General features: G+C 46.4%; 1 protein-coding gene across 31 annotated transcripts in view; it reads right to left on the reverse strand.

Annotated features, from left to right (window-relative positions):
• GRB10 (growth factor receptor bound protein 10) overlaps positions 1-12,403 on the reverse strand; it is a 203,427-nt gene that overhangs the window by 159,437 nt on the left and 31,587 nt on the right. For 14 of the 31 annotated variants that reach the window (XM_024357835.3, XM_063815394.1, XM_024357836.3 and 11 more), the window contains one exon: positions 6,317-6,486. The exons of 10 other annotated variants lie outside the window; for them this stretch is intronic. Coding sequence is in view for 2 of the 21 variants with exons in the window: in XM_024357836.3 (XP_024213604.1) it covers positions 6,317-6,486 (170 nt within the window). In the remaining 19 variants the exon portion in view is untranslated. Of the gene's footprint in view, positions 1-6,316; positions 9,620-12,403 lie in introns of those variants that run through there. 7 more of the 31 variants (XM_063815384.1, XM_063815385.1, XM_063815391.1 and 4 more) reach the window with 5 other exon arrangements.

The raw sequence follows: 12,403 nt of genomic DNA on the forward strand, positions 1-12,403 counted from the left end.
CTCCAGGAGTTCTTCTTAGAAACTTTGTATAATTTGTGGAATTTGTCATTTTCAAAGCATTTTTCTTCCATTGGTTCTAAACACTGCAATAACTAGGTAATCATCTTCTAACGCAATCATCTACATCAATCATGCACACTCTGGACCCCCAGTCATCAACTCGTTGGTCTATGAAGTAATCCATCAAAATAACCATTAACAGTACAAAGAGAGGGCACCTTTGAAATGTTACCCTCTTCTCTCCTCCATCCCGTCTTTGGGCCCACAGCTCTATTAATTCTGAAAGCATGAAATGCTTTAAATGTAGGTATTCAAGCACCGTTTGTACTTATCATAAATCTCATTGCATGTTATTACATTCCTCCATCTTCCTTTAATTGAAACTGTAACTTAAAAAAAATTAATCTTCTTTTCAACTTAGGACAGACTGTAACAGCCTGTTGATCCTGCTACTCCCTTGGTGAGATTGCTGCCAGGCTGGCCCCACTCTCCCAGGTGGGGGCAAAGAAAAAAGGAGAACCTATTTCGTGAAGACAGTTGGAATGTCTGGCCTGCAGATTGTCTACAGAAGCACAGAGGAGCCCTCCGGCAGCTCTCCGTGGGAAAGCACCCTAAAACCAGCTCCCTCTCAACCTCAGGAACTGAATTCTCTTGGGAGCTGCCAAGGCAGCAAGTTCTTTGCAAATTTTATCTTCTTTTTTTAATCATAAATTTCAAGGATGATCATAAGCAACATCTTGGTCGACTCTGCTCTCACCACTCATATATAAAACCTTTCTGAAAAGTTGAGTTAACTTTGAATGCTGGACAAAGACCAAAATAAATAAAATGAAAGGGGCTTTCCTGCACCGTTTCTTGTCTTCCACCTAAGCAGGTGCGCACGCGGAGATATCCAACGGTTGCCATTCACCCTCCATTTCAGGGCAATCCTGTTCAATAGAAGCTCCAATGATCACAGCACACGTTGAGCCTGCCGAGAGTCTCTCTTAGGGCAAGACATCTAGAAGTGCTAGGGAACGCAGTCCCACAATTCCAATAACCAACTGCAGACAGAACTATATAGATGAGTATCACACTTAGGTTTCCCACGCCCACCTCCAACTGTGAAGTCAAACAGCCTGTTGTCAATACCAGAAGAGACAAGTTTGTACATCACAAAAGACAAGCAAGTCCCCAATCTAATTATGCCAGCCACTTTAGAAGGAGAGCAAAGACAGCAGACACTCTGGGCGACGAATTACCCTAAGTCTCAGCATCAAGCCTGCACTCATCTCCTGGGTCCCCAAATAACTCACCACTGGTCAGAAGGATGGATGGGCCCTTCCAAATCACAGCCTGGGCTGTCTGAGGACAGCTCTCCCAGGAATCATCTCTACCCACCTAGGACGTGAATGGAGTCAATAAATAAGGATATGCTCTGAGGGTCCACAGTGGCTCGCTTGGCCCCCAAGCCTGCAAATCAGACTCGCCAAGAATGAATGAAGGCAGTGACCCACAGGGACCGAGAGCTCACTGACCAACAAGAGAGACGCCACGTCCCAGCCTTGACTTGCCTTGGACACTGCCCTCCTCACCACTCCTACCCCTCTGTATCAGGCCAGAGCTCAGACTCCAGGTAGACCCACAGCCATGTCCAAACCAGATACTCAAGACCTCAGCAGGAAGAAATCCAATCCAAAAAGAAGGAAAAAAGGAAGGACACTGCTTTCCTAGAAGCCTAGAAAGAGGCTCAGATACAGAAAGAAAGCAATCTACAGAAGCTGTGTCTGAAACAGCAAAAACCTGGAAACAAGCCAAATGCCCATCAAGAAGTGGATGAATGAGCCAACTGTGATGCATCTATACAATGGAACACTACTCAGCATTAAAAAGGAGTGAAATATTGATAGACGAATCTCAAAATAAATAGCCAGGGGCCAGATAAAATAAATTGATTCCTTTATGCAACACTCTAGGAAATGCAAGCAATCTATACTGAGAGAAAACAGACCAGTGAAAGGGTGGGAAGGAAGAACTGCAAAGGGGCACTGGGAAGTGTGGGAAGTGATGAATATTTTCATTACCTTGGTTACTTGATGATGGTTTCACATATGTCAAAATGCATCCGTTTGCACATTTTAAATATGTGCAGTTTACTGTGCTCAATGTATTGTATCTAAATTGAGCTGGTTAAAAAAAGAATGAAAACAATTGGGGGCAGGTGGATAGCAAGGAATTTGGTGACCAAGAACAAGTGGAGTGATTCTCCTTATTTGTGGTATAGTTAAGGGCTTTAAAGTCACCTCAAACACTGAATTAGTGAATGGTGAGTCTTTGGCCCTAGGGGAAATACAGAGTTAGGTTTCTATGAGCCGGTCACATTTTCATCAACCAATCAATACGTAACCTCTTTTTATGTGTTTCTGTTTAAAGACACTTTACTTAAATATACTGTTGAGGTATCTCGTTGGCTGATCAAGGATGCCAAGGGGCATGAATGATGCCTGACCCAAGCTTCCCAGCGCAATCCAGTGGGGAGAAGCTCATACAAAACCACAGAGTCAGGGTGTGCAGGTTAAGTGCCCCACGTGAGGCAGAAACAAGACAATAAGAACTCCACAGAAGAATGTTGAGAGGGCTCCTATGGGGAGGACAGTGAAGCAAAGTTATTGGGGGGAAAAAATGAGGGGCTACAAAAATAGAAAATGATAAACAGGAGATTCAGGGAGGCTCAAGTTACAGAAGCCAAAAGTTGAGAGGATGTCAAAAAAGGAAGGCTGAGGCAACATCAAGGTACTTAAGAGTTTCTCTTTCCTACGGGAAAGGCTATGGGACACCTTGAGTAGCAAAACGGTTGTGTGGCACAACTGTAGAAGTTTCCTGCCCTTGGAAAGAGAAAGGTGAAAGGCATACCATTCTTGGTTAGTTTCTGAAAGTTTTTTAGTTCAAACTGTCCTATAAATGGGAAAGAACCATGCATCAGAGCATCTGGGCCAGAGAAATGGTCTCTACCCTTAGCCAAGCTCTGTGTCGCTAAAGTAGATTGGTGTCATGATAATAAGCCCTCCCCTGACTGCATTCCAAGGGTGAGCAGGGCCATGAGAGTTGCCCTCCTGTGTGAGTAAGAGCCCAGCAAGAGCTGTACCATCGCAGCTGGGCCGGTCTCCACGGGCCAAGAGCAGGAGAACAGAGCTCTTTCCTTGAGGCTGAGCCCCACAAGGCAGAAGCTGCTGCATGAACACTGAGTTTGGGGATGTGATGCTTTGAACCCCAGGCAACCCCTAAAACTTCTCCCATGAGAAGAAGACAAGTAACCAAAAATGCGGACAGAGGAAAGCTAAGCTATGGTCCCCAAGGAACCACAGGCCTGAGGGAAACGCTCAGAGGTCTCTCTGGGCCCAAGAGCTAACGAATAGAAACTGAGACCATTAGGACCATTTGCGTATTTCTGCCTCTCCCTCCTTGACCCCAAAACAAACAGGGCTAGCTCTTAGAGGCAGTGAGCAGCGAAGGACGGTGGGAGGGTTGCCCTGAGGCCCAGCTGATTCCCCCAAGTCTAGTGCCATGGCCCGTCACTATAGGGTCTGGGATTCCCACCTCAGGCCCCACCACATCCAGGCCTGGGTGCCCTCATCTGAGACACTCTGCAAACTGAAGTCTACTCTGACAATAACTAGCTCTTCTCAGACTCTATTATTTTGATTTGTAGCATCTTTCTGAAACCCCAGGGGATTGGGCTTCAACTGTTAGGTCAAGCAAAACGTGAGTTCTTAACAGGATATCTTTCTACCAAAAATAAATTCCTTGCAGGCAGGAGCTGGGGCCATCTTGTGACCATGGTGCCCGGCACTTGGACAGTGCCAGGTACCAAATGGGTGCCCACATTCACTCATTCTCTTGTTGGACAAGAGGGAGCCCATCTGAGAGTCCCAAGTCAAGGAAAGGTTTCATGGCTTATAAAGTTTGGAAACTACTTCCCAGAGCACTCCCTGGAAGACCATGCCTCATTCAATACCTGCTGACCCCTCAAGGGGCTCAAACTTGTCAAGTGGGGCCACAGATGACCACAGACTCAGCGTCTCCCTCCTGGAGGACGGAGGAAGCACCCCACCGAGTGGAGCCACCACACAGGTGGACCTGCTCTGTAAGCTGCCAGTGATCATCAGATTTCAAGCCAAAAACACAAAGACTAAGTGGGAAACGAAGTTTTGTTTCAATGCCATGTCCATGCCAAGCAGTCCATAATCAGGCAATTGGAATGCAGAGGCTGGGAAGGAGATTTCCCTTTGAATTACATGACCAGTAAGAAAAGGCAGGAAGCCCAAGGCTGTCAGGTGATCCAGGAAGTGGGCGCTGGGGCTGGTGAGAGATGGCTTTTTGCCTTTTTCAGATGTGTCCCTTCAACACTGTAAAGCCTTGCCAGAAAGAAAACTCGTCCCAAATCTCAAGGAATCTCAGCATCACTCGCAACAAATCTATGTCACCAATGAAGGATCTTGGGCAATGCAAAGGGGCAGACGGGTCCAAGGAGGGCGACTACCTGCCCGTGAGCACGGCACTCCCTGATTCAGCTTCGCAGGGCTGCCTTCCTGAAGCTCGCACACCTGCCTGATGGTTCAGGCACTGCACATCGTCTGCAATGAGCAGTCAAGAGGCAAGACGAGGGACCCAGCTGCCCTAGAGCCCTGCCCTGGGTCTCAGGCATGGAAGGGTCTGTAGAGCTATCACTGGCCACAAAGCGGTAGCTTTTTCTCTGACCCATTCTGAGATAGGGAGGTCTGCTACCTTCACTCAACTATGCTGTGAGGAGAAGGGTGAAGGGCCTGTTTTACAAAAGACAATCCATCCCAACAGCACAGCCCACTTCCCTGGCAAGGCAGTGGCAGGTGGGGGAGGTCACGGTTCATGCATGACCAGGGCGGGAGCTGCAGGAGGTTCCAGCTCCCTCTCCTCACTGGCGCCAGGACCCTCTCTCTGCAGGGACACAGACTCTCAGAAAAAAAGCAACGGCAGTGTGAGCTGTCTGGAGAGAAGGAAAATGTCCACATGCGCACCTTCTGAATTTAGAAAGGGATGTGTAAAATGTCATTCAGCATCTAACACAAAGCTAACATAAGGCAGACATTTGGGAAAAGATAGCCCAGAAACTTCCTACCAAGGGTGTGGATATGAGGGAAGGTGACCGGCAGTACCCAGGTCCCCCAGCCTCCCTTCAGGCCTTTGACCTGGGCTGAACTGCGTTCCCAAACATTCCTATGTTAAGCCCTAACCCCCAGCACTTCAGAATGTGACTGTATTTGGAAACAGAGTCTTTACAGAGGTCACTAAGTTAAAACCGGGTCACAAAGGTGGGCCCTAATCCAATACAACTGGTGTCCTTACAGGAGGAGGAGATTAAAACACAGGTCCAGAGGGAAGAGCAGGTGAGGACACCGCGAGAAGACAGCCATCTGCAAGCCCAGGAGAGAGGCCTCAGGAGGAACCAACTCAGCTGTCACCTTGACCTCAGACTTCCAGCCTCCAGAACTATAAGAAAACAAACTTCTGTTGTGTAGCCAGCCAGTCTGCGGGATACTGCGGGGAAGCCCGAGCTAACAGCATCCTCCACTCTGCAGGCAAAGGCTCCGGCAGGTCTGTGTGCTGAAGCCGTTCTGGCCTCAGCTCTCTGCCTGCATCTCCAGCTACCATCTCAGACCTGCCAACAGCACTGTAAGAATCCCACACCCAGGGCCAACCAGGACAAAGAGAAGGTCCATTCCCAGAAAGGGCCACCTGAGGCTGACATGCCAAAGGAAGGCAGGGGCGCCAACACTGCCCTGGTCCTCCGTTAGTTACAGGGTCCCCAATCTCAGTGCTGACTGAGGCAGGGGCACACAACACACACATCAGCAACAAGGCACAGGTCAAGACCCTCCCACACTGTGTTCTAGCCCACCTTCAGAACAACAGCTACCAACTCCTGAGGCTCACGAGGGGTGCCCAGAGTGACCCAGGAGGCAGGCAGCATCACCCCCACCGTATGGAAGGGCACAAGGAGACCAGTGAGGCCCAGAGGCATGTCCGCGAGGAGAGTGTGCGCAGCACGGCTCTGCTGCAGCCCAGGTCCTCCCATCCCTACCCGACTCAGCCCGGTGTTCCCAGGCAGAGCCGAGCCAAGGAGGAGAGGGAGAGAGAGGACAGAGACGGGAGACTCTCTTTGGGAACCTTAGAATAAAGGTTCTAGTATCAGGCCTCTACCTACAGTGACACGCATTCACTGACCACCTTAATCAATACTGAACAGATGACTCTCCTGCAAAGAAAGGCACTAGTGACTAGTGTCACGCATAGGGCTTACCTGTCAGGAGTTGGCTCTGTAGCACTGTCTGCTGGGGCGGCCACCCTGGCTTCACTGAGAGGACCCAGGTGAGGACCTGGCTGCCGGTCACTGGGCTGCTGGTCACTGAGCTGCCAGTCACTGGGCCCGCAGCTGCTGCTTCCTGCTCAGCATTGTGGTCAGTGCCAAAGCTGGAAAGTCAAACGGGCCATCACTGAACTTCCGTAGAATTTATACAAATGAACTTATACTCTGAGCCCAGGAATAAAACTTTTAAAACAGACATGAAAGAATATTTTTTTCCAAGAAGATCATTTAAGAGTGTTCTGAAGAACAAAACAAGGACGTGACTACGTAAGATGTAGGTTTCTAGTTGTCACGTGATGCCCAGAGACAGAGGACAGAGGGAAGATGCACTGGGCTCTCCGCTCACTGCCCACACATCTCTGCGTCTCCAAAGCACGCTGCCTCCAAGGCAGGCGGGGTACAAAGCACACAGACCTTTGCCCTCTTGCAAGGCAAAGTTACCTAGAATTCACTTCGGGCCCAGGTCAGGGTCCTCCCAGGCTACAACCTTCGGCCCACCCAGCAGGAACCTGCCTCCATGTCAGACCTGGCCCCAGCCCACAATGCCTGGTACTGTTCTCAGCAGAGATTCCGCTGGGCACTCTGCATGGCGCACATGTGTTCCACGAGAGGGGTGCAGAGCAGGCAGACCTGGGGTTCCAATTCTGGCTCTGATCTTTGATTCATCACTCAAGTCCTATGAACTGAGAGCTCAAGGCGCAGAGCCCTCAGTTCACAGGTGGGTTCTAGGCATGGAGAAGAGGGTGGAGACCAATTGAAACCCCTACCAGAGGAGACTTTATAGTGACCTGGGCAACTCACTGGTCTTCCCAGGCTCTGGTCCCACTGCAGAGCATGGGGATGAAACCCACCTCACTGAGGATTTTAATACACTGCATTGGAATGCCACTGGATTTCAACATGTTTAAATGAAATACACAGAGAATGACTTAGCAGTGTGACTGGCATGCAGCAAGGGTGCCATCCAGGAGCCTCCTATCGCTGTTGGGCTGGAGGAGGTCCCCTGCCTGCAACGTGGGTGATCTCAACAGATCCCTCCATGAAAGAGTCAGAAGCTAAATTTTCCTAATTGTTAAATGGTGAAAATGAAACCTGCCCCTGCCTCTTACCTGACATCAAGAAGTCCTGGGCCCAGATATAAGAAGACCAGTCAAATGGCTGTTTTTTGAAACAGGTCCCGCTGAACATGCTTGCTAAAAATCCAGGCACCAGAGAGTCTTGGTTCATCTCCAGATGCCACCCCTTAGCGGCTGATGTCTGGGCAAATTATTGAGTCATTGGGGCTCAGTGTTCCCAGCTATAAAATCAGCATGAAAATAGTATCTCTCTCACGGAGCTTTTATTAGGATTAAATGAGCTAATGCATGTAAAGGCTTAGGACAGGGTTCAACGTATAGCAAACGTTAAACAAATGTATACTCATCATTTAACTACAACACGCCAAATAATTCTCCCATTTTCAGGTGTGAAACACACCAGCCACCTGCAAGCTATGAAGCTTGCTAATGTTTAAAGGGGATGCTGGTCTTTTTAGGACCAAAAGGGGAGATATGTGATACATGATTATGAGACTGATCAAAGTTGAACATCACCTGCCTATGCAAAAGCATTTTATTAAGGGTATCGCTTTAACCCTCTCAAAGAATTTGGAAGTTTGGAAAGTATCAAGATGATTATGTCGACTAGAATATTTCTAAGTTCTAGTAGCTTAAGTGACTACAAGATAAGAAAAAAGGGTGCATGGGCAAACAAGTATGAGGGTCTGTGACATGGCAATGGGAACACTGGGAAATGGACTTACGGTCACCATCACAACAGCATACGAATCACTGCTAATTCTCATATCCTGATGTGTGTCCCATCTCTAGAGAGCCTAATCTTTTCCCCAATTCTGATTCAAATGCCCAGGACCACTTCCCAAGGCATCTTCAGGCATGTGGCTTCAAATGTAAGACATGTGCTTGAAAGGTTTGCTTTTTCTCATGGGCACGATAAATTAAATACATCACTGAGGTAAAGTGAAATATACTTGTCCTATCAAACCCATCACCACTTCATCCATTTTTGTCTATTTTCTAGGAAGTTGATATTAGTCTTTACAGTTGACAAAACAAAGACAACATGCTCTTTGAACCTGATAAACTGAAGAGTTAGTAAGATACAATGCCTCCTCAATAACCTCAGTGTCTGCCCATCAACACACAGGGGAAAGCCTGCTGCAAACACAACCTCTCGGCTCTGTTTACAGTAGCCTCATCTGGCACCGACACCCAGACCACCAACACCCTGAGAGTAGACCAGCACACTTCACACGCTGACCCGGACCACTGGACAGAAGTTACAGAGTCTAAAGGGCTCACTCAGCTATTTCCCTATCAGTCAGGAGAGATTTCTTAGGCAGTTTCCAGTTAGATACGACTTAAACTTGAGATCTTAAAGAATATACTAACCTGGGGAAAAATAAATAATGTCTTAACTTACTTCCAAAATATCCCAGAAACAAAGGGCCTCTTGATTTCTGTTTAGTATCTTTGGTATCTTCCAAAAATTCCTGAGCTAATATAAAGTTTTCCTTCTGTCTAGTTTTCTCACACTAAATATTTAGAGTAATAACAGTGACTATTTAGACACTCAATAAATCCTAACTTTCATGACGAGGGTATTCAGCCTGTTCGGCCAGAGAGCTCTGGAGTGAAGTCTAGGCCTTCTCAGAAGGGGACAGAATACTTTTAGTTAAACAAAAAAATTAAACTCCATATTGTACTGATATCAGAGACTCAGAGATGACTGTGTTTTCCCAGAGTAAGAGGGTGCTTATGAAGACAAACTGAGAAATATGTAAATAGAATGGAATTAAAAGAACATTTCTAAAAAGTAATTATAAAATTTCAGAATGTTATTGCCAGGACCTGTGGACAGCTTAAAGCTGAAACAACAACTATGAAATACAGGCCAGGCACAGTGGCTCACACCTGTAAACCCAACACTTTGGGAAGCCAAGGCTAGAAGACTGCTTGAGCTCAGGAGTTCAAGACCAGTTATGGCAATATAGCGTGACCCTGTTTCTACAAATAAAAATCTTCTTTTAAAAATTAGCTGGGTGTGGTGGTGGGTGACTGTAGTCCCAGCTACTTAGGAGGCTTAGGTGGGAGGATCACTTGAGCCCAGGAAGTCGAGGCTGCAGTGAGCCGAGATCACACCAATGCACTCCAGCCTGGGTGACAGAGTGAGATTCTGCCTCAAAAAAAAAAAAAAAAAGAAATGCCAAACTTCACACCACTTTTATCAGGTGTATCTTCTGGCCTCTTCATTCAGTAATGCAAATCCAGCAGCCACAGCTCCTTTCCTGGTGAAGATGATAGAACAGGAGGCCCACAGAAGCGGGCAGCAGATGGAAGCGAAAACAGAAACCATCCCACCTCACTGCCAACATCATCTCTCAGCACCTATGGCGGATCGCTTCCAGGACACCAGAGACACCAAAATCCATCAGAGGATGCTCCAGTCCCTGGTATAAAATGGCGTAGTATTTGGATATGACCTACACACTTCCATTCACTTTAAAACACTTCTAGATTAATTACAATACCTGACATGATGTAAATGCTATATTGTTTATGCTGTATTGTTTTTATTTGAATTATTTTATTGTTTTATTGTTATATTTGATTGTTTATGGGGGGATTGAATATTTTTATCCATGGTTAGTTGAATCCAAGGATGTGGAACCCACAGACGCACAAGCTGTGGAATAGGAGAGCGGCTGTACTTTCAAATCACCAAACATACAGAAAGGCTCAGCAGCAACTCAGCTGCCAGGGACCCAGTCATCTGCCCAATCCTAGGAAGGCCCTTCTTCCCTCACTAACCTGTCCACCAGCAGACACCAGGAGAGGGCCACAGAGACAGTGAATGGCCAGGGGGCAGAGCGCGGACACCCCGGGAGCAGCTTCTGAACTGCCACCATCACTGAAACCAACAAAACTTAGCCAAAATGTGTAAGCAGGCCCAGACTCCATCTAGGTCTCAATTTCAGGGTCAAGCAGGACCAACAGGCCCAATAATCCTCAGTGTGGGGCCTCCAGGAGCCACCAGCCGAGCAAGCACAAAGATGGGTTAGCCAGAGAGCGTGCTTCCCCCTACGGCCATGCAGACCAGAAGCACAGGGAGGTCAGAGGCTGCCTACCTGAAAGAGGCAGCACACTGCTCTAAAACTAGCCAAAGGCCAGCAGAGCGGTGAGAGGCAGGATAAATACACATGCACACATGCACAGAACAGCGACTGAGCAGAAAACCTACAGAAAAGACCACACTCACAATAGTTTATATACATAGGTATGCATATTTTAGGTTAGCCCTAAGAATAATCCTATACAAACCATAAAATATCATAGCACTTACTTAGGAGATATAAAAAGACCTAAATGAATGGAAACATGCTAAGTTCCTAAATGGAAAGATTAAACATCATAAGGATTAATTCTCTTAAAAGTAATATAAATATCCAAAACAACTTTATAAATGAAATGTAGTATGTATCTATTAAATTCAAGCAGTTTTTTTCTTAGAACTAGTGGAATAATCCTAAAACTAACAAAATAAAATAAGTGGTAAGATGGTCAATCATAGACCATTAAGGGAGAATTACTCATCATCTAGTAAAATGCACCCTAAAGCAAAAGTAGTTAAAATAGTGTGTACTTGGCACAAAAATACATGCTACTGTTCATCCAGAAGAGTCAAATCTGCAAATACGAACATGAGTATTTTTATCATGGCACCACATGCTATACAAGCTACACTGAAACAAGAGTGGGCACGTGTCTTCACTCCACAATCGAGCATACAGGATCCCTGGGACTAGAATCCCAGGGCTCACAGCCATTCCTGACTCTCCAGATTATGCCACCCAAGATGGTGGTGACAGCTATGATAACTGTACTCAGGGCAATGGCAGCCACCCTTGATTGACAACCTATTACCTGTCAGAATCTTACCAAATGCTTTACAATCTCTCATGGGAGGGCTTTTTGAAGATCAAATTGAAGGAAGTAAAGGCATGTGAGACACAAAACACAACATGCAAAGATAGGTGGGTTTTAATTAAGAACAACTAGATATCAATCCTTTGAGGCAGCACTGTTACCTCATTTTACAGATGCAGAAACCAAGGCTAGGAGACGGTAATTATATGCCAAGGCCACACAGTTAATCAATGGCAGAGCGAAGATGCAAGTCAACAGATACCTGGATGTATGAATCCCTGCCACACGGTTTGTGATTTTAATAAAATATCATTTCTACCATAAGGAAAAAAATAGAAAACTTTTACAATAATTGTAAAGTTTCTCTTCATTTTGATTCTTTCAATCACTTGCTGGAACAGATTTTATCATTTCCTTTTAGGGAAAAGAAAATCTACTAGAGTGAGCCTGAAATCCAAAGCATAGAAGATAACAGAATTTCTTTTAAAATCCCCTGCATGCCAGGAATGAAAGATTTTTAGTGATGAGGTATAAATAAGGAACCCCCTTAACCTGATAAAAAGCATCTATCCAAAACTTCCAGCAGGCAAGTGGCACAGATAATGAAGAAGCAAAAATGACATCCCCATTAACATTAGGGCCGGAAAGCTCACAATGGCAGTATCAGATGTAACTGTTCTAGGGGTCTAGAAAACACAGTGAAGAAACAGAAACGAGGTGTAAATGTTAAATTGAAAAAGATTTTTAAGAACTGTCTGATATGGTTTGGTTCTGTGTCCCTACCAAATCTCATTTCAAATTGTAACCCCCAGTGTTGGAGGTGGAGCCTGGTGGAAGGTGACTGGACTGTGGTGGTGGATCCTTCATGAATGGTTTAGCACCATCCTCGTGGTGCTGTTGTGATGGAGTTCTCAAGAGACCTGGTTAAGTGTGTGGCACCTCCCCCCACTTCTCTTCCTCTTCCTCCAGCCACATAAAACATGTCTGCTTCCCCTGTCCCCTTCCACCTTGATTGTAGGTTTCCTGAGGACGCCTC

This window comes from Pan troglodytes, chromosome 6 (genome assembly GCF_028858775.2).
Source record: "Pan troglodytes isolate AG18354 chromosome 6, NHGRI_mPanTro3-v2.0_pri, whole genome shotgun sequence".
Lineage (NCBI taxonomy): Eukaryota > Metazoa > Chordata > Mammalia > Primates > Hominidae > Pan > Pan troglodytes.